Raw genomic sequence first — 23,931 nt, forward strand, 5'->3', positions numbered from 1 at the left:
GCCGGAAACACGCACGCGCCGCGCCGCCCAGGCCCGCCTTCTCGCCCTGTCTTCCCGCCTCCCTCCGGGCCCGCGACCACTGACCGCGCGGCAAACAGCCCGCTTCACCGACCATTGGTCGACATGCTGAGCCAATCGTCGAGCGCGTCCAGGAAGCGGTGGGCGGAGCAAGGGTCCCGGAGTTTGGCGTGAGTTGCTATGGTCACCAGATGCTTTGGAGCCTTCCAGAAAACCCTGAACTAAAATCTGGCCGGGTTGGAAGTTAAAAAAAAAATTCTTTTTCAACGTTTATTTATTTTTTTTGGGACAGAGAGAGACAGAGCATGAACGGGGGAGGGGCAGAGAGAGAGGGAGACACAGAATGGGAAACAGGCTCCAGGCTCTGAGCCATCAGCCCAGAGCCTGATGCGGGGCTCGAACTCACGGACCGCGAGATCGTGACCTGGCTGAAGTCGGATGCTTAACCGACTGCGCCACCCAGGCGCCCCTGGCCGGGTTGGAAGTTAAAAAGGGACAAACTCTGATCTTCACCCCTGAGAGTGACTTCCCAGCTTGTAGAAAAGTGGAACTGAAAGTGTCCTAAGTCCTCTCTTCCAGTCCTTCCATGAGGCAGCGGAGGCCCTAGCCCAAAGGACAGCCTACCTCTGTCATCATCACACACTTGCCAGGACCAGTTTCTTGGGATGACAAACTGTACAGTGGCTCGAGCCTCGTCCTGGGAAGGGCTCCGTGCTTGGTTTAATGCTCTTCTGATGCAGTCTTGAAATTCTTAATTTTTGAACAAGGGACAACACGTTTTGCACCGGGCCCCACAAATTATGGAACGGTTGCTGTATTCAACCTTTAGTGGGGGACACGTCCCAGCCATCTAAGGAAAACTGCTCCACTTTTGCGGTGAAATTCATCATCTTAGTCTTCTCAGGGATTCTACCCTTGTTATTGTCCTTTTTTTAAATCTCCTGCATCACAAATGTTTTTCTTCTGGATCATTCCCTTCAATTTACAAACATGCTCTAATGTCACTTATTTTTTACCATTCTGTGACTCCCATTTTCTCATCCTACCACTGCAATTTTCGGTTCTCACTTACAGCAAAACTTGAAAAGATTGCTATACTTGTCTCTCCACTTTGTTACCTTCTATCTTTCCTCAATTTATTGTAATTAGTTTTTTTCTTTTTTTAACATTTATTTTTGAGAGAGAGAGAGAGAGACAGAGCACAAGCAGGGGAGGGGCAGAGAGAGAGGGAGACACAGAATCTGAAGCAGGCTCCAAGCTGTCAGGCTGTCAGCACAATGCCGGACGCAGGGCTTGAACCAAGAACCGCAAGATCATGACCTGAGCCGCTGTCGGTCGCTTAACCCGACTGAGCCACCCAGGCACTCCCTAATTAGTCTTTTCTTAAAAGACTCTAACCAAGGGTACAATGACCTTGTGTTGCCAAAGCCCGTGGACCACTATTATCTTCCTCAACTTCCCAGCTGCATCTGACAGTTTGCTCCCTCTCCCTTCTGGAAACACTCCCCCCACCCCCCGCCCCCACCCGGCCTTCAGGCCATACACAGGTCTCAGAAAACACAGCTCTTCACGGTGAGAAAAAAAAAAATCCAAGACGTATCTTTGTAATGTTTGTTTAATGTTTTGAGAGACAGAACACAAGCGGGGGAGGGGCAGAGAGAGAGAGAGAGAGACACACACACAGTATCCAAAGGAGGCTCCAGGCACTGAGCTGTCAGGGCAGAGCCCTATGCGGGGCTCAAACCCACAAACCGTGAGATCATGACCTGAGCCCAAGTCGGTCGCTTAGCCCACTGAGCCACCCAGGTGCCCCAAAAAACCCAAGCTCTAAAACCTTGGAGTCCAGCTTTACATGACCACCCCCCACAGAGGGGTCTCCTTCTCCTCCTCCTCCACTGCCTCCTTTAGAAAATGAGGGTGAAAGCAAGAGCAATAATAATGACCACTGCCCTTCCTTTACTGAGCACTTGCTGTGTGCCAGGCTCTTTGTGTCCTGAAAAACACCTAGGAAAGGCATTATTAGAGGCAGATTTTCTGTGAATCTAATGAAACTTGAACCTCAGCACCCTTCACTTGCACATCCAATGCCTTGGGAAGAGGCTGGGCAAGGTCTTCTTTATATAGATATAGATATAGATATAGATATAGATATAGATATAGATATAGATATATAGATGTTTTATAGACGTTTTATAGATATTTTACAGTTATAGATATTTTATAGATATATTTTATAGATATAGATATTTTATAGATAGATATAAATACTCATAGTTCATGAGTTCAAGTTTAAGCCCCGCATTGGACTCTGAGCTAACAGTATGGAACCTGCTTGGGATTCTGTCTCCCTCTCTCTCTGCCCCTCCCCTGTGCACTCTCTCTCAAAATAAATTAAAACTTTAATATATATATTCTTTTTATTTTGCAAAAATAAAAAGCTTAAATTATAATTGCTCAAGACCACTGTTTGCACTGTTTTTTGCCCACTCTATCCCACTTCCCACTATGAGTGATTCCCAAGACACCTGGGAAGAACCTGGGTGGTGGAGGAGAAAGAAGGACATGTAAAGAGAAGAAGCAAATCTGTACAAAATTCTTTCAATCATCATTAAATTGTCACTTCATAGTGATGCCAACTCAAAATGGAAGTTCTCTCCTATAAAGAATATGCAGCATATACAATTATAAATACTCCATGCATAGAGGCGCCTGGGTGGCTCAGTCGGTTGAGCGTCTGACTTCAGCTCAGGTCATCATCTCACAGTTGGTGAGTTCGAGCCCCATGTCGGGCTCTGTGCTAACAGCTCAGAGCCTGGAGCCAACTTTGGATTCTGCGTCTCCCTCTACCTCTGCCCCTCCCCTGCTTGTGCTCTGTCTCTCTCTCTCAAAAAATAAATAAACGTTAAAAAAATTTTTTAAATAAATAAATACTCCACGCATATATTTCTTTTTTGATAGTAATTACGCAAAGTAGAATTTATCAAAATTCCTACTACAAACCTATAAGCACGACTGCAAGAATCAGAAACATCTGTGTGAAGTATCCTGGCTATCAAGAATAAGACATGTTTTTATTCCTAAAAAAGAAAAAAAAAAGAATAAAACCTGTTTTTGATCAACCATTCCAGAGAAAAGACAGAATCATCGCTCCATTTTCACTGAAGGAATTTATTTTAAAATTTTTTTAATTTTTTAAAATATTTATTTTTGAGAGAGAGAGCATGAGCAGAGGAGGGGCAGAGAGAGAGGCAGACAGAGGATCCAAAACGGGCTCTGTGCTGACAGCAGACAGCCCCATGTGGGGCTAGAACTCACCAGTGAGATCATGAACTGAGCCGAAGTCTGACGTTCAACCAAATAAGCCACCCAGGTGCCCCTGAAGAAATAAGGGGGAGGGAGCCACAGTGGCCCAGAGCAAAAGTCAGAGCCCCAGCAGGGTGAGGAAGGTGGCCATATGGCATGGGGTCCAGCAAGGTGAAGAAAGTGTCCCTGAGTGGGAGGGGGCAGCCAGACACAAGCTATCAGAACCCAAGTGGGGTAAGGAGGGCATTTCGTAGGGAATCGGGTGGTGGTAAATATGGGAGACTGATTATAAATAGATACAATAAGTGAATAAATTCAGAATGATGAAAGCCAGATTTCTCGGTGTTGGAGAAGGGAGTTATAAATACAAAAAGGGGAGAATGAGAATGAACCCTGTTATAGTAGATTCGAATTGCAGGTAATAGTCTGAACCCATGTTTTATAGTATGTATAAATAGATATAGAAATAAATATAACTCTAAGTGTGTGTGTGTGGGGGGTGTACTCTCCTTAATTCTGGAAGGGCCTGGGAGCAGTGACACCCTCATAACAGTGAGCAAGTCCAGGTTTCTAATTACCCTCCCAGTACCCAGATCATGGTTTTTAAATACTCCTCTCCACTAAAAGATTGAACCAGAGCTTCTTGGAGTACTGGTTGATTGCAGGGGCTTGAAAAGAGGTATCTGCTTAGACCAGAAAACAAAGGATGTTCAAAGAATGATGGGGCATGACAAAAGGACAGACTCCAGCTTGAAAGAGCTCCCGTGGGCCAAATCTGTGACAATCTGAGCATTCAAATAAATAACGATAGTAACAGATTACAAGCCACTAAACAAAATAGGAGAACATGAGTTCATAAATAAATACACACATACATACATTCAAACTATGAGAAGGTATGTATCTACATTTTCAAAATACCTCCTCGCAAACTACAGATTCATTACAAAGAGGAAGAGAGTAAGTATAGTGGAGAGGCCTGGCAGACATCACCTTACTCGGGTGACCAACGAGAACCACAGGACAGATGGAAATGCGTGCTATCTGATAGAATGAATCAAGAACACCTCACTTCTGTGATATTCCTGCTAAAGGTACATAATCTGAGTCTAATCACAAGGAAGCCTTAGACAAACCCAAAACTGAGAGCCTTGCTACAAACTAACTACTACTCTTCAAAAGCGTCAAGGTCGTGAAAGGCAAGGAAAGACTGAGGGACTTTTCCTGACTGACAGAGACTAAAGAGACATGACAAATGCAGCGTTGAGATTGTGGACGGAGCCCTGTCTCTGGAATACTTCCTCTAGAGCATTTGCTGAAGCTTAAGTGAGGTCTGAGATTAGATGGGAAATGGAAGGGAAGAGGCAAGCAAAGGATGTGCAGCTAAAACACGTAGGCAAATATCGTCAAGCAATTAATCAAAGTATTGTGTTATTCTCCCGGGTTTGTGACATTCATGTTTTTCTGTCAGCTTATTTTAAGTTTGTAATTGGCGGCGATTAGTTTTCTCATTTTATTAGAAATTTTTTTTTAATTTTGGGGGGCACCTGGGTGGCTCAGTCGGTTGAGTATCTGACTTTGGTCAGGTCCTGATCTCACAGTTCGTGAGTTCAAGCCCTGCATCAGGCTCACTGCTGTCAGTGCAGAGCCCTCTTTGGATCCTCTGACCAACCCTTCCCCCCGCTCCTCCCTCACTTACACTCTTTCTCCTAAAAAGAAATAAGCATTTAAAAAATAAAGATTTTTTTTTAATTTTTAAATAATCTCTACACCCAACATGGGGCTCAAACTTAAAACCCCAAGATCAAAAGTCACGTGCTCTACCTACTGACTGAGTCAGCCAGGCCCCCCCATGTTTTCTCACTTTAAATATTCGCTTTCATACCTGATTTTCTATTCCTAAAGAGGACCTTCCAAATTGTAGAAGCTTCAGGGCCCATAAACTCAATATGCACTATTGGCCTTTCTTGTACCTTTTAAAGATGAGGAAACTGAGGCACAGCAATGTAAAGTGACTTGCCCAATGACGCTAAGTGATGGGGCAGGATTTGAACCCGAGGGGTCTGACTCCAGTCTCCTTTGAGGGGATGCTGAAGAGGTTTCAGTTGTGGAAGGTTGTGGAAGGAACTTTACAAATGTAAGGATTAAGATTATTCACAATCGAATGAAAGATGTGCACCTGTTTGTCTGCTGGGGCTTGGTTCCTTAGGCAGAGGAAAGGGAGGAGCAAAGTCCTCCTACCGAATGCCAGAAACTGCTTAGAATTTCACATCTAGGACCTCACTGTGTTATTGTCCCAGATGAAGCTCCTGAGGCCCACAGAGACTAAGGGATCAGCCCAAGGTCACACAACTGGAAAACGACAGAGCCAGGAGCACGTGCCAGGGATGTGATGGCTGCCCAACCGTGTGCTATAGCAGAAGGCTTGCCAAGCTGGGCTTGCCAAGGTCCATGAACACGACACAGCCGAGGACCTTCCCACCCTCTCTTCGACCCCATGCCCCACCGTCCTGAGACAGATGCCCGGGACAGAGTTGCCACGTGGCTGGCGGCAGAGCAGCGTTTCTGCCCGGATCATAAGTCAGCAATATCTGTGGACCAGGTAGCCGTGAGGTGGAGACCCGGGTAGCCACCAGCTCTGGAAAACAGGCTACACAGATCTGGCTGAACAACTGGGCCAGCGGATCCAGGGGAACAAGCGAGGACTTTGGAGTCAGACAGATCTGGGCTCTGTCTCTTCTTGGTGGTGTGACCTTGGGCAAGTCACTTCACCTCTTTGAGTTTCAAAAAGTAAGAATCTTGCCTCATAGGCAAGCTCTAATATTAGACTGGAAAGTTCTTGGCCCACAGGAGGTGCTCAGTAAGTAGCAGCCATATTTCAATATCGTTCCGGGAGGGCATCTTGGCAGACACAGCCTTTTGGGAGCTTTAGGAATCCAGACTGAGGAGAGAGAGTTCTTCAGGACCTTATTTCTGCAGCCCCCCCCCCCAGAACTGGAGTCAGAGGAGGGAGGCCTCCTAGTGTGCACAGTGGGCAAAGTCCTCCCAGCCCCCCAGGGTCCTGGCTCCCTTCCCTGCAGCCTGTTCCTTACCAACAACAGGAGCAAAGCCCCAAGGTTAGGCAAACAAGTCAGTGATAAGGCACTTCCAGGTTGGGCCTTGCATTCAAGGCTTGTCCAGCTCTGGGGTTGGCTTCCCAGCTTAGTGAGAGTCCTACAGGCACCAATAGGGAAACCTGCCATGACCACCTGCTGATGGTGCACCTGAGGCCTTGGTGCCCTGGTACAGCCTGGGTTAATGACCTTGTTTATCCACTTGAGTCATCCGATAAGGGGCAGTCGGGCCAGCGAGCAGGCAGTCCTGTACCCTGCATAGGCTGCTTCATTGACTAAAGTGATATCAGGGCCACGTGGAGCTCCCAAAGCCCCCTCCCCCACCACTTCCCCACCAATCCTGCAGGGTCAGTGCAGTGTTTCTTTTTTTTTTCAATGAACATGACTTCTGGAGTCAAGGTTGTCAGGCTGTTCCCCCCTCCCTCCCACTGGGGTTATAAATAGCACCCACAGCGCAGAGCAGAGGGCGGGAGAGCTGGGAGGAAGGAGGAGCAGATCCCCAACCATGAGTTCGAGCCAGCCAGGGACCTGCTCGTGTCGGGGTGCTGCAGGCCGCCCGGCCATTCTGTACGCACTTCTGAGCCCTAGCCTCAGGGCCAGGCCCTCTGTGCCCCCAGCCCCTAGTCATTGCCTGTGCAGGCAGCACCGGCCTGTCCGGCTGTGTGCTCCCCATCGCACCTGCCGGGAAGCCTTGGATGTTCTGGCCAGAACAGTGGTCTTCCTCAGGAACCTGCCGTCCTTCTGCCAGCTGCCCCCCCAGGATCAGCAGCGGCTGCTGCGGGGCTGCTGGGGCCCCCTCTTCCTGCTGGGGTTGGCCCAAGACACTGTGACTTTCGAGGTGGCCGAGGCACCAGTTCCCAGCATACTCAAGAAGATCTTGCTGGAGGAGCCCAGCAGCAGCTCAGGCAGCGGCCAGCTGCCAGATCGACCCCAGCCCTCGCTGGCTGCGGTACAGTGGCTTCAGTGCTGCCTGGAGTCCTTCTGGAGCCTGCAGCTGGGCCCCAAGGAATATGCCTACCTGAAAGAGACCATCCTCTTCAATCCTGGTGAGCTTCTAGACACTCCTGGGGCCCAGCCAGGGAAGGCACTTGCTAAGGGCTTCACGTCCGTTATCTCTTTGGGTCCTCGTTATCACCAAAAGGCCACCTCACAAAAGAGGCTCAGAGAGGTTAAGTGATTTGCTGAAGGTCCACACAGCCAGGTAGGGGCAAAGCAGGGATGGGAACGTAGGTTTATTCATTCCCAAGACTAGCCCTGGCCACTCTATCTAAGAAAGTGTCCTGACCCTCAGGGAAGGTGGGAGTTGGGGGCGGGAAGATGGGCAGACACAGCTGTGCCTCCGTCACAGAAAATTCTGTGGGTTCAGGAGGACCCCATAGAGAAGAATGGAAATGTGAGATGAGAATTCCTCCCCAAAAAGCCCTAGTGGAATATCTAAATTATAGTAACTATGGTGATAGTAATGAATATTCATATTATGCCTGCCATATGTTAGGCTCATTTATAAGGGTTTTGCATAGACTAGCTGATTTAAACTTCATAACATACCTAGGAGATAGGTACTATTATCTCCATTTTACGGACAAGGAAACTGAGGCACAGAGATTAATTTATCCAAGGCCATGCCACTGGTAAGTGACAGTGCGGGATTCAAACCCAGGCAGCCTGGCTCTTACCCATTACTCTGGGCTGTCCCACAAATGGACGGATAAATAAAATGATAAATAAATAAATGGGGGAGGTAGTAATGGGGCCTCAAAGGCCAACCCCGCAACCTCAGGGCTTGGGCCAGGATTGCTGCCTGGGAGTGGGGTACTCACCAGCCCTCCTCACCTTCTCTGCCCACAGGTGTGCCGGGCCTCCACGCCTCCTCCCACGTTGGACACCTGCAGCAAAAGGCTCATCACGCTCTGTGCAAGGCCCTGGAGACCTGGTGCCCAGCAGGCCAGGGCCGCTTGGCCCGTGTCCTCCTCACAGCCTCCACCCTCAAGTCCATTCCGCCCAGCCTGCTTGGGGACCTCTTCTTTCGCCCTATTGTTGGAGACACTGACATCGCTGGCCTCCTCGAGGACATGCTTTTGCTGAGCCAACCTGTTCCAGCCCAGGCAGAGATCAAGTGTAGGTTGGGCGGAGGCTGGCAGCGCTGACTTGGCCCAGCTGTTCCCGGGGGTGGCCTAATGCTCCCAGAGGGGGCAAGTCTGTATAGGCAGCGCTTCTGGAGCAAGCTGGTCCTCGCCCAACAAGATGGGCTTTGGGGCTCCGCACCCACCACACCTGTCCCCTTGGCCGTCCTTGGTTTGGCATGGTGCTCCAGCTCTCTGGCCATCCCTTAGTGATTCCTAGAGCCTCTGGGTCAAGATTCCTGTCCCCTCCCGAGGTGGGGACGGAAGATTAGATGACCCGTTGGGCCAAGAGTCCTAATGACTTTGTACAGAACTTATCTAAGTTATTGGTTTTTGTAATAAAAGGCATGACACCCTTGGAGCCTGACACTGTAATTTGTGCATGTGGAAGGGACTGTCCCACCTCCAGGGTCTACCCTGCCCCTATCAGAAGGAGTCCAAGAGAAAGAAACCATAAGGAGTGCTGGAGCCACTCGGGGAACTGGGATATTAATTTTTTGGTGTGGAATGCTTATCTCATTTTGGGGGATGAGATTTATTTTGTACAGGTCTGAATCCAGGGGATGGGATCAGTTCAGGACCCCCTCACTTCCTGGCGTTTATCTTTGGGGCTGGGGGTGTCTCTCCCTCTCCCCTAATCCGCTACTGACCCCTCCCTTGACCTCTGACCCCTACAGGCTCCCTCTCACCTCAACGAGCGTCAGATCACAGCCAGTGAGGAATATGAAGCAGTCCATTCCTAAACTAAAACAGACAAGGTCACTGGAATTCCTGCAGTTTGGGGTCGCTCACTTCCACCACCCCTGCTGATGACAGAAGAGGATAGTCCACTGCTCTCCCAATGGGAGGGGCAAGGGCATCTAGGGTTGACCTGGTGCAGCTGCTTGGAGGCCAAGGCTGGCTGAGGTTTAGCTGCCACACCAGATGTTCAAGTCTGAGACACTTCCATGGCAGTTAGTTCACAGATACTGCCCTGAGCTCCCCCCTACCCCCGAGTTCCCTTCTGTGGCCCCCCTGTCCCAGCCCTTCTCCTGGGATCCATTCTCATTGGCCACAACTAGAGGGGCAATGTTTGGCATAGCCATGGCCTTCAGGACCGCTCCATTCAGTGCATGGCTTGTGTCTGTTCTGATTGGTCAATGTCTGGCCCTCAGTGTTTGTTAAGTATTTTGAATATCACCCAGGTTAGGGTAACTGACCTGCAGGCAGGAGGGAATGATAACAACACACATGCCTATAGGACCCCCTTTCAGGCCTCCCTCCTTCTTTAGCAATAAGGCCTGCCCCTACCAGTCCTACCCCCTTCACCACCGGTTTGGATTCTCTCCATGGGGCCAAGTTAATTATTGCTCAATGAGAGGTCATTCACTCAGGGACAACAGTTGAAGAGTTGTCATTCAGGCCTCTGCTGAAGGCCCCCAGGATACAGACCACAGGGAACTAACCATATACCCATTCTGGGCACCCAGTGCCACAGCAAGGGCACCCCATCCCTTACCCAATCACCTACTCACCACTCAGACACCCAGAGTGACAGAAACGCACAGCTCACACCCTACAACAAAGATACATACAACTCAGACCTACAGCTCTCTCTCTGTCTCTGTCCCTGTCTCTGTCTCTCTCTCTCTCTCACACACACACGCACACACACACACACACACACACACACACACAAAGACGTACAAGTCAGACACACCTACAGACCCATAAAACAGAACCACCATCCACTCACACACAGCATGGAAAAGCACAGCCAAGATGCACTCACTCAGTGACATACAGCAGACCCAAACACAGGACAATAGAGACATGCACCCAAGCCAGATGTTCACACATACATCCCTATGCCCAAGGGTGGGGCACACGCTATGGAGACACCCTCCCACTGGGGAATGTTCTCCATGTTCTGTAGGTCACAGGAAAGAGAACAGTGGCCCCCAAAGTAAGCAGACCTGTGTCTGCACATCTTCATGGTCTACGCAGAGCCTGCTAATCCAGCCCCAAACTGCCTGGCATTTTGGGGCCTCAACTAACCAATCACCCCCTTTCCCCATGGTGACCCCCAACATCTACCCTCCTCTCAGACAGGCCATTTGCTCAACAGCTCCCCCAAGCCAGGACGTAATCAAATTCCCAAATAGAAGCATCCTTTAGAACCCAGAACAGGCCCTGCATTCCTTTGCCCCCTAACCTCCCACCAGAACTCCCCAACTCAGACCTTGGGCCGCCAGTCACCTCTCCCTGCCCTGCCCTTCCCAGCACTTTGACAGACACCGCCCATTTCACCTTGCAAATGCATGAGGCAACTCTTCTAAGAGCAGATGCCTTGTCTCCCCATAGGAGCCAAATTCAGAGGATTCCTGGATTTCAGGTCATTCTATCTTCTATGTTCCTTCAGTAACTGCCTCTGTTAGTTTACTGTTGCACCTCTCTGAACCTACAGGCTGGATCTTTCTGCCCTTTCCTCCTCCAACCGTGAACAGCCATTAGAAAGTGCTCCTCTCCACTACCCACCCCAGCCTTTTCCCTCAACTTATCTAATGTTTCCATCATCCGAATAGCTTCCCTCATTAGCCCTATCTTCCTCCTTCGCAAACTTCTTCCTTACCCCTCCACATGGTTATGGAGCTATACTTCTGTCTGTTTCTCATCTATATCTCTCGTGTTGCTCCCTGTACCCTGTCCAAACCTTCTGCAAGGAAGATAAAGACAAATCTAGCAAGACTAAAGAGAGAATTATAATACAATGTAATATGAGCAAGAATGCTTTCTCCATGAGACAGCAGGCCTTCCAAAGGTGGGGGACAGTGTTCCATTATCAGCAGCTTACAAGTGGGAATTGTGTCTCATAACCAGAGAGGGAAGAGGACGAAACAGGCTCAGACAGGGTATGCAACTTACTCAATGACTGATCACTATCTGTGCTGAGATTTGAACTCAGGCCTGTGTGACTGTGGAGGCCAGGCCCTTGCCACCAGCATAGGCTGGCATGAGTCATGGCCAGGAGCAGGCTGTCTGGAGCCAGCTCAGCCACTGTTTACTGACCATTAGCCATGATCCCTGTGCTCAGGCCCAGCCAGGGATGACTCACTAGGAATCAGGAGAGTGGCTGTGGCTCTGGGTCAGCGTTGGGTGCCATTTTATTATCACCATTATCTCTACCTTTATTAGCCTAATCACTGACTGCTTATTAAGCAGTCAGGCACTGAGCTGATGTGTGCTGTGTCATGTGCCAATACACCCTGACTTTCGGTGTCATAGAACCTATGATACCAGCAAAAAGCCAACACCCACTATCCATCCATCCATTCATGCCATCATTCAACATCTCTCTTTTTTTTTATTTTATTTTATTTAAAAAAATTTTTTTTATTAACGTTTATTTATTTTTGAGACAGAGAGAGACAGAGCATGAACGGGGAGGGTCAGGGAGAGGGAGACACAGAATCGGAAACAGGCTCCAGGCTCTGAGCGGTCAGCACAGAGCCTGACGCGGGGCCCGAACCCACGGACCGCGAGATCATGACCTGAGCCGAAGTCGGCCGCTTAACCGACTGAGCCACCCAGGCGCCCCTCAACATCTCTCTTGATGATCACTTGTACTAGACCTTGTGCTAGATGCTAAGGGGCACAAAATACACAAGACACAGTCCCTGCATTCACTGAACATCCTGTCGTTGGCAGAGAGAGACACATAAGTAATTGTAACACAGAGTGATCTGAAATGTGATAGAGGTATGTTCAATGGGCAGCAGGAGCTCAGAAGAGGGAGTGATTAAATCTGCCTGGCGGTGGAATAATGCTTCAGCCAAGTGGTCACTGCTCTGAGCTAAAGAGAATGAATAGGGGTTTGCCAGGTAACCAAGGGATGGACATTCCAGATAGAGGGAATGACAGGTGCAAAATCACAGAGGTGACAGAGAGCAAGGGGTTCAGGTAACTGCAGATGGTCTGGGAGCAACTTGGGCCCAGGGCAGCAAGAGATGGGCCTAGAAAGGTGGACAGGGACCACGTCACAGAACAAGGCAGCAGAGAAAGGCAATCCCAGTGAAACCGATGGAGGCAACAAGGCTTAAGATCTCAGGGGAATCAGGTTTAACAGAGGGGATCATTCATTCATTCCTGGCAGGTAATTCTAGGTGACTACTAAATAATAACCAGCTAACATTTATTGAGAGCGATGCTCTCAACATATTACATGGGTTCCATTGCTCAATTCTCACAATAACTGTGAGGGAATTATCATCATTGTCTCTATTTTACAAATGAAGAAACTGAGGCACAGAGAGGTTAGGCGACTTGCTCAATGTTACACAGTTAATAAGTACAGTCAGGATTAAAACTCAAACGGTCTGAACTTTGGCTCTATGCTCTTAGTCACCAGGCTGTCTTGTGTCTTTAAAGGCCAGGGATTATCTGGGGCACCCGGCTGGCTCAGTCGGTGGAACATGCAACTCTGGATCTTGGAGTTGTGAGTTTGAGCCCCATGCTGGATGTAGAGATTACTGAAAATAAAATCTTTTTTTTTTTTTTTTAAAAGGCTAGGGATGATCAACTGGAGAATGAATGACAGTACCTACACCCCTTCCCTTCCCCACCACACTACAAGGTGGAACGAGAGGGGAAATGTAGCCTCGGTTACCCTTGGGTTTAAGTTTTTTTTTTTTTTTAATTTTTTTTTCAACGTTTATTTATTTTTGGGACAGAGAGAGACAGAGCATGAACGGGGGAGGGGCAGAGAGAGAGGGAGACACAGAATCGGAAACAGGCTCCAGGCTCTGAGCCATCAGCCCAGAGCCCGACGCGGGGCTCGAACTCACGGACCGCGAGATCGTGACCTGGCTGAAGTCGGACGCTTAACCGACTGCGCCGCCCAGGCGCCCCTGGGTTTAAGTTTTTGATGAGAAGTCCGGCCTGTGTGTTCCCCCAGGGAAGTGGCCCCCCTTTCCCTGGAGACAGTCCCCAGCCACTCCCAATGGCACATTCCCATGTTAGTGCCAGGAATATTCTTTCAATCAGCGGGGATTTACTGAGTCTACTACAGACTGAGTTCTGGAAATTTAGGCCCACAGTGGCAATGGTGTGGAACCATAAGTGCATACCTTCTTGGGTCAGCTAACAGCGCTTCCCGAGCTCACGTCTTGCTTGCTGTAACGCATTTACTTTTCTATTTTCAGATTTTTCAAAATATGGTTTTAATTCAACCTTTTCTGTATAATATACAGAAAAACACACAAATCACGCATGTACAGTTTGATGAGTTATCACAAAATGAGCCCCTCCCTGTAAGCACTGCCCAGCTCAAGAAATAGAGCTTTAGCAACACCCCAGAAACCATCCTCATCACCACGCTTCCCCTCCCCACTAAATGGCATCACTATCCCTGGTTTCCAGCATCATAAGTGAGACTGTTTGCCTTAAACTTTGTATAAATGGAACCGTACAGCATATACTCTTTTGTTTGTCTTTCACTTCCATTATGTCTGAGAGTCATTCTGACCCATTCATATTCATTGCCGTAAAGTATCCCATTACTACACTACAATTCACTTATCCGAGATACTGCTGATGACCCTTTTGGTTCATCAAATAATATTTCTTTTTTTTTTTTAATGTTTATTTTTGAGACAGAGAGAGACAGGGTGTGAGTGGGGGAGGAGCAGAGAGAGAGAAGGAGACACAGAATCCAAAGCAGGCTCCAGGCTCTGAGCTGTCAGCACAGGGCCTGACGTGGGGCTCGAGCCCACAAACCGTGAGATCATGACCTGAGCCGAAGTCAGACGCTTAACTGACTGAGCCACCCAGGTGCCCCTCAAATAATATTTCTGAGACTATTCCTGCACACACCTTTTGGTGCACAGATGTTTGCAGATCTGATGTTATATAGCAAGAAGTGTCATTACCAAGTCATAGAATGTGTGCTCAACTTAAGTAGATCTTGTCAAGTTTTCCAAAATGGGTGTACCAATTTACACTTCCATCAGCAGATTTTAAAATCCAGGTATGTAAAATGATCCTATCCACAATTACCCAGACTCCCATTAGAACTTTTTTTTCCCTCAAACAGGTGTCTATTCGTGATCAACAAAAGTAAACATTTGCTTAATTGTTTTTTGAAATGAATTGTTTTCCCTTTTAAGATGTTTTACTAAAATTGAGTAAAACAAAATAGCATTTATAAAATATATGTTAAGTATAGGGGCGCCTGGGTGGCTCAGTTGGTTAAGCATTCGACTTCAGCTCAGGTCATGATCTCATGGTTTGTGGGTTTGAGCCCCATGTCGGGCTCTGTGTTGACAGGTCAGAGCCTGGAGCCTGCTTCGGATTCTCTGTCTCCCTCTCTCTCTCTGCTCCTCCACCGTTCTCTCTCTCTCTCTGTCTCTCAAATAAAAAAATTTTTAAGTATATGTTAAGTGTAAAGAATAACAGTACAATGAACCCTCGTCATGTCCCATAAATTTTGAAGTCACCTCCCTCCTAACGGTAATGATTACCCTGCATTTGGGGTTAATCATTTCCTTACTTTTCTTTCTTATTTTAAGTCATATTTATTTCTGTATCACTAAAAAGTAGTTTTTAGTTTGTATTTTTCAACTTTATATAAAGAATTCTATTTCCTACTTGCTCATTTTCCCTCATCATCATATACCTGCTGAAAAGTATTAAATGCCGGGGGCACCTGGGTGGCTCAGTCAGTCAGGCATCTAACTTTTGACATCGGCTCAGGTCATGATCTCACAGTTCATGGGTTTGGCCTGTGCACTGGCAGTGCGGAGCCTGCTTGGGATTCTCTGCCCCTCCCCCACTCATGCACTCTGTCAAAATAAATAACTTTAAAAAAATCGTACTAAATGCCAACTTTTTGCTCTTACAATCACTGCATCTATGAATACTCATATATATTGTCATATAAAATACAAATCTGGACTCAGTAAGGAGAGACTTCTTTTTAAATGATTGTTGCAAGCAAAGAAAGGAACTGTTGCAATGGAGAAGAAACTTATTGCCATGGGACCATAAGATCTACACGTGCCTTCAAGGTTGAGACAAGAGGAGTGGATCATTCATAGGGAGGAGTAAACAGGGCTAGAAAGAACTGGGTCTGAGGAAGTGGGGTGATCAGGAGTGGCAGGATGAGACATTAGATCAGAAAATGTTTTACCCTGAACCCAGGCTATTCTCAGGAGGGGTTGTGCGCTGGCTCACCACTTGGTGGGTGGGTGGGGGAGGCAAAGTTCAGGGACTTGGGGGAAGGAGAGGAGCTTAACCAAAGTTTGGTTAACAAGCATTTGGTTCTGATTGATCAGCGGGGACAAGCAGTTCATCTAAGCGTTTACAAGGCAAAGACTGGAATTCGGAGTCTGTGGCTAGCCTTGACATACATACGTACACAAGGGAGCACCCGTGAGTTTTATCTAAGTCATATAAGGAGGCGTGTTTCTTTGCAGTAAGCTGTGTTCTAGAACACAAAAGGGTGGGATCGGGTTTCTTAACCTTCATTGTTTTCCAGGATCACAGGGCTGGGTGAAGCTCAACATTGTCAATACAGGGACATATGCAAAAATTTAAGTATATACAGAGAAGTGGAATATGGGTGGCTTCACTTCCTTCTACTGGGTTATGTCGTATTGTTTTCCAAAGTGGTTGTACTAGTTTCCACTCCACAGCAGTGCATGGGAGATTCAGTTACTCTGCACTATCACCAGTACCTAGGATTTAAAAATTTTTGCCAATCTGGTGGATGTTAAGTACGTCTCACTAGATTTCCTTGATTATTAATGCGATTGATGCTCTTTCATTGTTAATTGGATGTTTAGTCCACTTTTCAGTTGGATTATCTCTTTCTTAGAGATGTGTGGGAGTGCTTGAATACGCTTTGGAAGAAGTGGCTGAGCCACTAAAATGTCTCTAAACTGAGAAAACTGAGATTAGGTGTGGGAAATCCCCAACAACTAAAAATCTTAAAAAGTGCCCCTCCCTCAGGCTTCTAATTTTATCACCATCAGAGTCTTACGAAAGCGATCTGTAAACACATTTCCCAAGTGATGTTTTCATCATCGCCGGCTGCTCTCTGCAGGAAACGGACCCCAAATCCCGCCCCTTCTCAGCTCCTCAACCACCACCCGACGGACTAATCACCAGTTACACCTCATTGCACCACGGAGGCCTCGGTGCCGCGATATTCTCGCGAGAGTTGGAAACAGCCGATCATGTGACAACGCAAGATGGCGGTGCCCAGCGAGGCGGAGGAGGAGGCCACAGTCTACTTAATAGTGAGCGGCATTCCCTCGGGTTTGCGCTCTGCCCATCTCCGGAACTACTTTAGCCAGTTCCGAGAACAGCGCGGCTGTGGTTTCTTGTGTTTCCACTACCGGCATCGGCCTGAGCGGGCTCCTTCCCAGGCTTCTCCCGACTCTGCCCCAACTCCTATCGGCCAGGTTCTCGCCCAGACTTCAGTCACCGATGCCCGCACTCTTTCCCCTCCGGACTCTGCTCCCGCCCAGACCCGCACCTGCTGCTGCGTCATCTCGGTACGGGGGACAGCTCAGGCCCAGAAGCTTCTTCGCATGTACTCCGGCCGCCGGTGGCTGGATACTCAGGGGACTTGGTTGCCGGGTCGTTGTTACATCCGCAGACTTCGGCTACCTACTGAGGCATCAGGTACGGATGGGGAAGATAATAGACTAAGCCTACCGGCCCTGGAACAGAGACACCTTTCATGAGGGGATAAGTCAGGTCTCTGATTATCAGGCTCTTTAAGAGTTTAGGTCATTGCCAGACAGAGCTTCAGGCTCAACGCCATGTTAAGTTTAGGGGTGGAGGTCGTGGGGGGAGGGTACGGAAAGAGGCCTATTGGGATGATCCTTCTTTTTCCAGTTTATTACATTTCTTCTGAGACCTTTTTTTTTTTTTTTTTTTTTTTTTTTTGCTCTCTGAGAGGTCGATATTGCACTGACACAGAAGGAAAAAAAGGGAAACGAGGCTTCTTATTCACTTATTGTCTTTATTACATTTTTTTGTTGCTTCCTACCCAGCCCTGTCTTGGCAAGATGCAAATGAAAAGACAATCTCTTTTCTCTGGACAGCTCTGGAAGTCACTTTGATGGGTGGCAGGGAACAGCGCAGAGTTCTCTAATTCATTTATTCGACACATCTAGCTTTTGTGCTCACCCAGTGTGATTCTCGCTGCTGTGCAGAAAACAGACATAGTCTGTGCTCAGGATTCAGAGAGGAAAACAGATCTGTAAAAAAGTAACTGTCACAGAGATGGCATTCTAATTGTTAACATTTGCTGAGCACTTCCTGTGTGCTTACTAGGCATCGTTCTAAGCCTTTCATTTTCTTATTGACTCCTCACAACAATCCTATAAGGTAGGAGCTATTGTTACCCATTTTATAGGTAAGGATACTGAGGGATACAGAAGGTGTGTTACGTGCCCAAGGTTACAGAGCTAGGAAGTGGCAGCGTCACAGTACAAACCCAGGCATATTGACCCAGAGCCTATGCTCTGTATCAGCAAGTGTGAGATGACAGAGGAGGGAGAAACTGATCTCCTAGAGGGATCAGGAAATGTGGCTTTTCATCTGGATCTGAAAGATAAACAGGAGTTTGTGGGAAGGAACGGTGTTCAAAGTAAATGGCACTTGCAGAGACACAGACAGAGATGTGAAAGTCCATGGAACTTTCAGGGCATGTTAAATTGTTTGGTATGGTTGAAGCACATGGTTTGAGGATGCACAGGGAGTGGGGGTTGGTGGCAGTTGAGAATCAAAAATTCGACAGGAACCAGATCTAAAAGAAACTTGTGTGCTCAGCCAAGGTGATGAGAAATGGCATGAAATTGTTAGGTGGTTCTGGTCAGGAAATGGAGGAAGTTACTCTGGAAAAGTATGAAAGGGAGGAACAGCATTAGGCTAAAAGATCTGAGCCAATTTCTGGCTCAGGTGTTGCTGGAGGCTTCGAGGTTTCAAGAGCCATTCTTCTGCTTTCCAAGGTTTCGGCTCCTTTCCTTTCAAAACCCGCAAGGAGCTGCAGAGTCGGAAAGCTCAGAGTGAAGCCTTTACTCTGGCTGACCTGAGGCAACTGCCAGAGCTGAACCCACCAGTGCTGATGCCCAATGGAAATGTGGGGACTCCTCTGCGGGTCTTTTTGGAATTGATCCGGGCCTGCCGCCTACCCCCTCGGATCATCACCCAGCTGCAGCTCCAGTTTCCCAAGACAGGTTCTTCCCGGCGCTATGGCAACGTACCCTTCAAGTATGAGGACTCAGAGACTGTGGAGCAGGAAGACCTTGTGTATACCGCCGAAGGCGAGGAAATACCCCAAGGAAGCTGCCTGGGGGACATACCAGTCAGCTCCTATGGAGAGCCGGAAGAGGAAGGGGAAAAGGAGGAGGAAGAAGAGTCACACTCAGATGACGTGAGTAGAGCGAGCTATCCTTTCTTTGCTGGCAGCTTAGAGAGGCTCGGCCATCAATATACTACCACTCTTCAATTGTATATTACAATAGTTCTAAACCTGGCGGTGGGGTGGGGGTGGGGTGGTTCTCAGGAGAATTCCAAAGAGTTAGAACTCCCTGCAATTAAATATAAAACTATAAAACTTCATTTGCATGTGCAAATATGCATTTCTTTGAGGAGAGAGGCCAGAGCTTATCGCAAGATTCTCAAAGGGACCTTCTTTGCATTCTCTAGAAGGAATGTAAGGAGGGTCCTCTTCATAGATGAAAATGTACCCACCAAGAAGTAAAATCATCTAAGGAATTAGAGGCAGATGTGGGATGTGAACTTGGTCCCCTTTGCTGCTTGTCTAACCTCTGTGTGCTTTTATTACGTGGCTGAGAAATCACATCTATTTTCTGACCTTGAGTCTGTGGCTTGAACACCAGCTTCCACTCTCATTTTTTATCACGTGCGATAGACATTTCTTCTACCTCTTTCTCCAGATTTGGGTGTTCATCCGTAAAATTAGGAAAGGTGTGCTTTGGGGGGAAACTTTGTGCGTGTGCATACTCTGGGTGAAACAGTAATTCATCTGTGTCTTCCAACCGCCAGCCCAGAGCTGCTAACATCTGTACCACATCCTTAGTGTAGTACTCTCTGGACTTTTCCCAGCGCCTGCTCTGCAGCAGTGATTCCTGAGGCTTCTTGGAGTTTAACTAGGACAGGAGCCCCCAAGATTTCAAGCCAGGAGTCATCCTATCATTCTGCAAGTCTAGGCAAGCAGTTGTACACATAGGCTAGCACAGGATTCCAGAGACATTCCAAGATCCATTTCCTGCCCTGGAAGAGCCTTAATATAGCCTGAAAAGAAAAAAGCAGCAGCATCTGGAAAGGCTGTATGGTGTAGCCACGTGGGTTTGAATGCTGGCTCTGCCACTCTCCGTGTACTATCTTGGGCAAATCACCTTACTCCTCTGGACCCAGGTTTCCTCATCAGTAGAATGGGAAGGATGGTACTCAACCTCACAGGGCTGTTGGGGTGATTAAAGGAGCTAAGTTATGAGAAGGGCCTGACGCACAGTAGACAATAGGTATTATTTATTGTCCCTTTTTTCTTTACGACATAACGTATAGAGGCCTAAACAGCGTGTACCGATTACCTCCAAACTGAGGAGTTTGGAGACGAGCGAGAGTGCTGTGGCCTCAGTGTGGGGGCTTCACGTGGGCTGTAGAACTTGAGGGATGAGGATTCACCAGGTGAAGAAAAAGTGGTGGGAGAGGAGGGCAGATAGTCCCAGCAGGGGGAACAGCATGGCCAGAAGCACAGGGATAAGAGTGAGTTGGGCTTGGGGGAAGGCACCAAGTGTTGTGACACGGGATGGAGAGATGTGTTGGGCAAGGCTCCAAGGACCAAATGTGTGCTGCTTCTAAGAGAAATTTGGAGGAATGGAGCCTGCTGTGCTCTGAGCTGCCCTCCTTGTGGGCATGAGGTCAGGAAGCTGAACAGACAGATCACCTCTGTCTACCTTCTCCAAGGACGATGACCGCGGTGAGGAGTGGGAGCGTCATGAGGCACTGCATGAAGATGTGACCAGGCAGGAACGTACCACCGAGCGGCTCTTTGAGGAGGAAATCGAGCTCAAGTGGGAGAAGGGCGGCTCCGGCCTGGTATTCTACACTGATGCCCAGTTCTGGCAGGAGGAGGAAGGAGGTAATGCTGGCATCCAGGCAAGGGCAGGAGTGATCCCTGCTGCATCCACTCAGGGCTCTCCATTCCACATGGGGATTCTCTGGCAAGGAGGCCAGATATGGGGCTAGAGAAGAGACTTACCTTGATTGTGTGTGAGAGGCCAGTCATCCTTTTTGGGGGTGGCGGATTAGTGGAATGAGGAAAAAATGCCCTCCGCCCCTGCAAATTCTGAATGCCCCCCAGCGGAGATATTTTAAAATATAATCAAAAGTCCCAAGTTCTAAGGGCACCTGAGTGGCTCAGTCGGTTGAGCATCTGATTCTTGATTTCAGCTCAGGTCGTGATCTCATATTTCGTGGGATTGAGCCCTGTGTCAGTGTGGCGCCTGCTTGGGATATATTCTCTCTCTCTCTCTTTCTCTCTCTCTTTCTCTCTCTGTCTCCCCCTCTCCCCCCACCTCTCTGCCCCACTCGTGTGCACTCACTCTTGCTCTCTTTCAAAATAAATAAACATTTAAAAAAAGAGCCCCAAGTTCTAGAACATATGTCTAAGTCTAGATTTAACTCTCAACAGAACTGCGAATCCTTAGTTTACTCTCTTTGATGCTTTTTATTTGCAGACTTTGATGAACAGACAGCCGATGACTGGGATGTGGACATGAGTGTATACTACGACAGAGGTACTGGGCCAGGGATTACAGTATGGGGAGGTGGAACTGGTGCCCTGACCTTGCAAGGACACTCTACTAGGGCTTGCTTAGCAGAGGCTGAGACAGGACCAGTTCCCCTGGGGTAGCCCACTGAAAGCGTTCCTCTCTTAAATCATCTCTAGTTGTGTGCATTAAATGCTGGTTGTGGGCAGAGCCCTTTTCCTTTGTAGAGGAAGGACATGTGGGGTCAGCCCTCAGGAGGCTCTGGTTCTGATGGGCAGACCCTGGTAGAATGGGAGGTTGAGGTGTTCAGGCTCTGGTTGAGAATTTAGATTCTGGAGGGGTGCCTGGGTGGCTCAGTTGGTTAAGTGTCCGACTTTGGCTCAGGTTGTGATCTTGTGGTTTGTGAGTTCCAAGCCCCACATGGGGCTCTCTGCTGTCAGTGTGGAGCCCTCTTTGGATTCTTTGTCTCCCTCTCTCTGCCCCTCCCCACTCGCTCTCTCAATCTCTCTCTCAAAAATAACAACAAAGATTTTTTTAAAAAAGAGAGAATTTAGATTCAGGAGTCAAAAATGACCTGGGAGAGGTTGGGGTAGGAGGAGAAGACCTGAGTTCTAATTCTGTTTCTCATCTCATGGCTCGGTGACTTTTCTGTACCAGTTTCCTCATCTGTAAGATAGGAAAGCCAGGGTTCCTACTTTTGGTGAGCCTCCAGTCTAATGAGAGAGATCATAGTAAAGTAATAAAACACCATAAAGATGAATATGCAAATCTTGTGAGGAGGTCCTAGAAACCTGATTTTCCCCCTTTCTGCTGAGAGAGACCCTTCTACAAACTGAGCTCTGCTTCCTCAGATGGTGGAGACAAGGATGCCCGAGACTCTGTCCAAATGCGTCTGGAACGGAGACTCCGTGATGGCCAGGAGGATGGCTCTGTGATCAAATGCCAAGTGGGCACCTTTGAGCGCCACACCAAGGTAAGCACTGTGTCTAGCCCATCGACCCCTCTCTTTTCCTTCTCTATCTCCATTCTTCCTGCCACCCCCACCCCCCTGCCCCGCAGCCCCATGTCTTGAGTCTTTGCCCTTCCCTCCACAGGGCATTGGACGGAAGGTGATGGAGCAGCAGGGCTGGGCTGAGGGCAAGGGTCTGGGCAGCCGGTGTTCAGGGGTGCCTGAGGCCCTGGATAGTGATGGCCAGCACCCTAGATGCAAGCGTGGATTGGGGTGAGTATGGCCAAGAGACTTTCCTGGGGGCCCAAGCTTGGCTTTCATCTGTACCCTGGTTTCCCCCCTTCCGTCTGGTTTTGGAAGGGTATTGGAGACTCCTAGGGTTGAGCTTCAAAGCAGAATTAGAAGGAAAAGGTAGGTCTGGCACTATTAATTTTTTAGACCAAGCTCTAAGGCTTGATAGGATCACTGATCTCCTGTGGAAGTCATACCCCCTGGTCTGAGGAGTTTGGACTTGATTGCTGTTAGGGAGTGCCTGTAAGTCACAGAATGGTGACTGTTTTTTCTAAACTCTATGTATTATTTAAAATGAAGGCAATATGTGAGACCTCTGGTTGCTGGCACTGTCGATGGAGAGATAAGAGGACTGAAGAGCAAAGATCCAAATTTAAAGGCTCGATCTTTGGGACAAACCAGACGTGTAGTAGCTACTTCTCTGTCTTTTCCCAACCCTTTATTGGAGTTTGAGAGCAGGCTTCTCAGTTTGAGCCCTTTTTAATGCAGGTACCACGGAGAGAAGCTACAGCCATTTGGGCAACTGAAGAGACCCCGTGGGACTGGCTTGGGGCTCATCTCCACCATCTATGATGAGCCCCTACCCCAAGACCAAGGGGAGTCGCTGCTCCGACGCCAGCCACCCACCAGCATGAAGTTTCGGGCAGACGTGGCATTTGTGAGGAGTTCCAGCTGTGCCTTGGACAACCCCTCAGAGCATGAGTGACAGCTTCGGGCCTTCCTTAGTGTCACTCATAACTGCACCAGTGGCAGCCCTCTGCCTTGGCCTTATGTCCCACCACAACCGAAAGAACTCTGGGACCAGTAATCTGCGCAGCTTGTTCACAGTGTTCTGTTCTGAACTTGCCTTCTGGCGCTCTACCTCAAGGACATTTTTACCAAAAGCCCCCTGTCCTCTTTTAATATTAGGGCTGAATGACCTCAGTGGTCTCCTAACCCCAGTCCCTGTTTGGGCTTGCCCATGTTGCCTCCTCCAGTACCTTGAACAGTTGGATTGACTGAAGTTGTCAGCACAACCTTCGCTGAGCGGGGGGTTCACTGTAAAGGTCAGAAAGAGGGGGAAACGGGCCTGGAAGAGGAGAGGACCCGCGGTGCTTGGGAAGGGACGATCTCGGGGCGGGCCCTCCATCGCCTCCACCCGTGACTGGCTGGGAGCCGACAACGGAAAGGTCGCGGGAAGGTGGCCCGGGTCTGTGACCTAACGGGAGAATAAAGAAGTTTACTACCAGATTTCTCTTTATCTTCCAATTTGGGCCAGGGGAAGGCCGGGAAAATCTGGGTTAGAGTTCCCACTACCACCCCAAACCCGCTAGCGGAGCCCAAACCCGGAGGGGAAACGCTCCGCG

The 23,931-nt window shown here is 48.5% G+C and overlaps 2 protein-coding genes across 2 annotated transcripts; both read left to right on the top strand.

The window, feature by feature from the left end:
- The first annotated feature begins 6,939 nt into the window (after window positions 1-6,939).
- On the top strand, window positions 6,940-9,275 carry NR0B2 (nuclear receptor subfamily 0 group B member 2). The gene is made up of 3 exons (XM_047083467.1): window positions 6,940-7,480; window positions 8,283-8,552; window positions 9,235-9,275. Exons 1-3 carry the CDS (start codon window positions 6,940-6,942, stop codon window positions 9,273-9,275), a joined length of 852 nt encoding a protein of 283 aa, XP_046939423.1.
- A 7,487-nt stretch (window positions 9,276-16,762) lies between these two features.
- On the top strand, window positions 16,763-23,815 carry GPATCH3 (G-patch domain containing 3). Its single transcript, XM_047085178.1, has 7 exons — window positions 16,763-17,221; window positions 18,556-18,980; window positions 20,540-20,714; window positions 21,313-21,372; window positions 22,197-22,318; window positions 22,440-22,567; window positions 23,075-23,815. The coding sequence occupies exons 1-7, from the start codon at window positions 16,786-16,788 to the stop codon at window positions 23,289-23,291; spliced, it is 1,563 nt and encodes a 520-aa protein (XP_046941134.1). The 5' UTR covers window positions 16,763-16,785; the 3' UTR covers window positions 23,292-23,815.
- The last annotated feature ends 116 nt before the right edge of the window (window positions 23,816-23,931 follow it).

This window comes from Lynx rufus, unplaced genomic scaffold, assembly GCF_022079265.1.
Source record: "Lynx rufus isolate CCGP_SWC_20201006 ecotype Redwood Valley unplaced genomic scaffold, mLynRuf1.p SCAF_2, whole genome shotgun sequence".
Lineage (NCBI taxonomy): Eukaryota > Metazoa > Chordata > Mammalia > Carnivora > Felidae > Lynx > Lynx rufus.

Coding starts and splice junctions, on each gene's coding strand:
- NR0B2 (XM_047083467.1), top strand. CDS start 6,940: ATGAGTTCGAGCCAGCCAGGGACCTGCTCGTGTCGGGGTGCTGCAGGC. Junction 7,481..8,282: donor GACCATCCTCTTCAATCCTG/GTGAGCTTCTAG, acceptor CTCTGCCCACAG/GTGTGCCGGGCCTCCACGCC. Junction 8,553..9,234: donor AGCCCAGGCAGAGATCAAGT/GTAGGTTGGGCG, acceptor TGACCCCTACAG/GCTCCCTCTCACCTCAACGA.
- GPATCH3 (XM_047085178.1), top strand. CDS start 16,786: ATGGCGGTGCCCAGCGAGGCGGAGGAGGAGGCCACAGTCTACTTAATA. Junction 21,373..22,196: donor GAGTGTATACTACGACAGAG/GTACTGGGCCAG, acceptor CTGCTTCCTCAG/ATGGTGGAGACAAGGATGCC. Junction 22,319..22,439: donor CCTTTGAGCGCCACACCAAG/GTAAGCACTGTG, acceptor TTCCCTCCACAG/GGCATTGGACGGAAGGTGAT.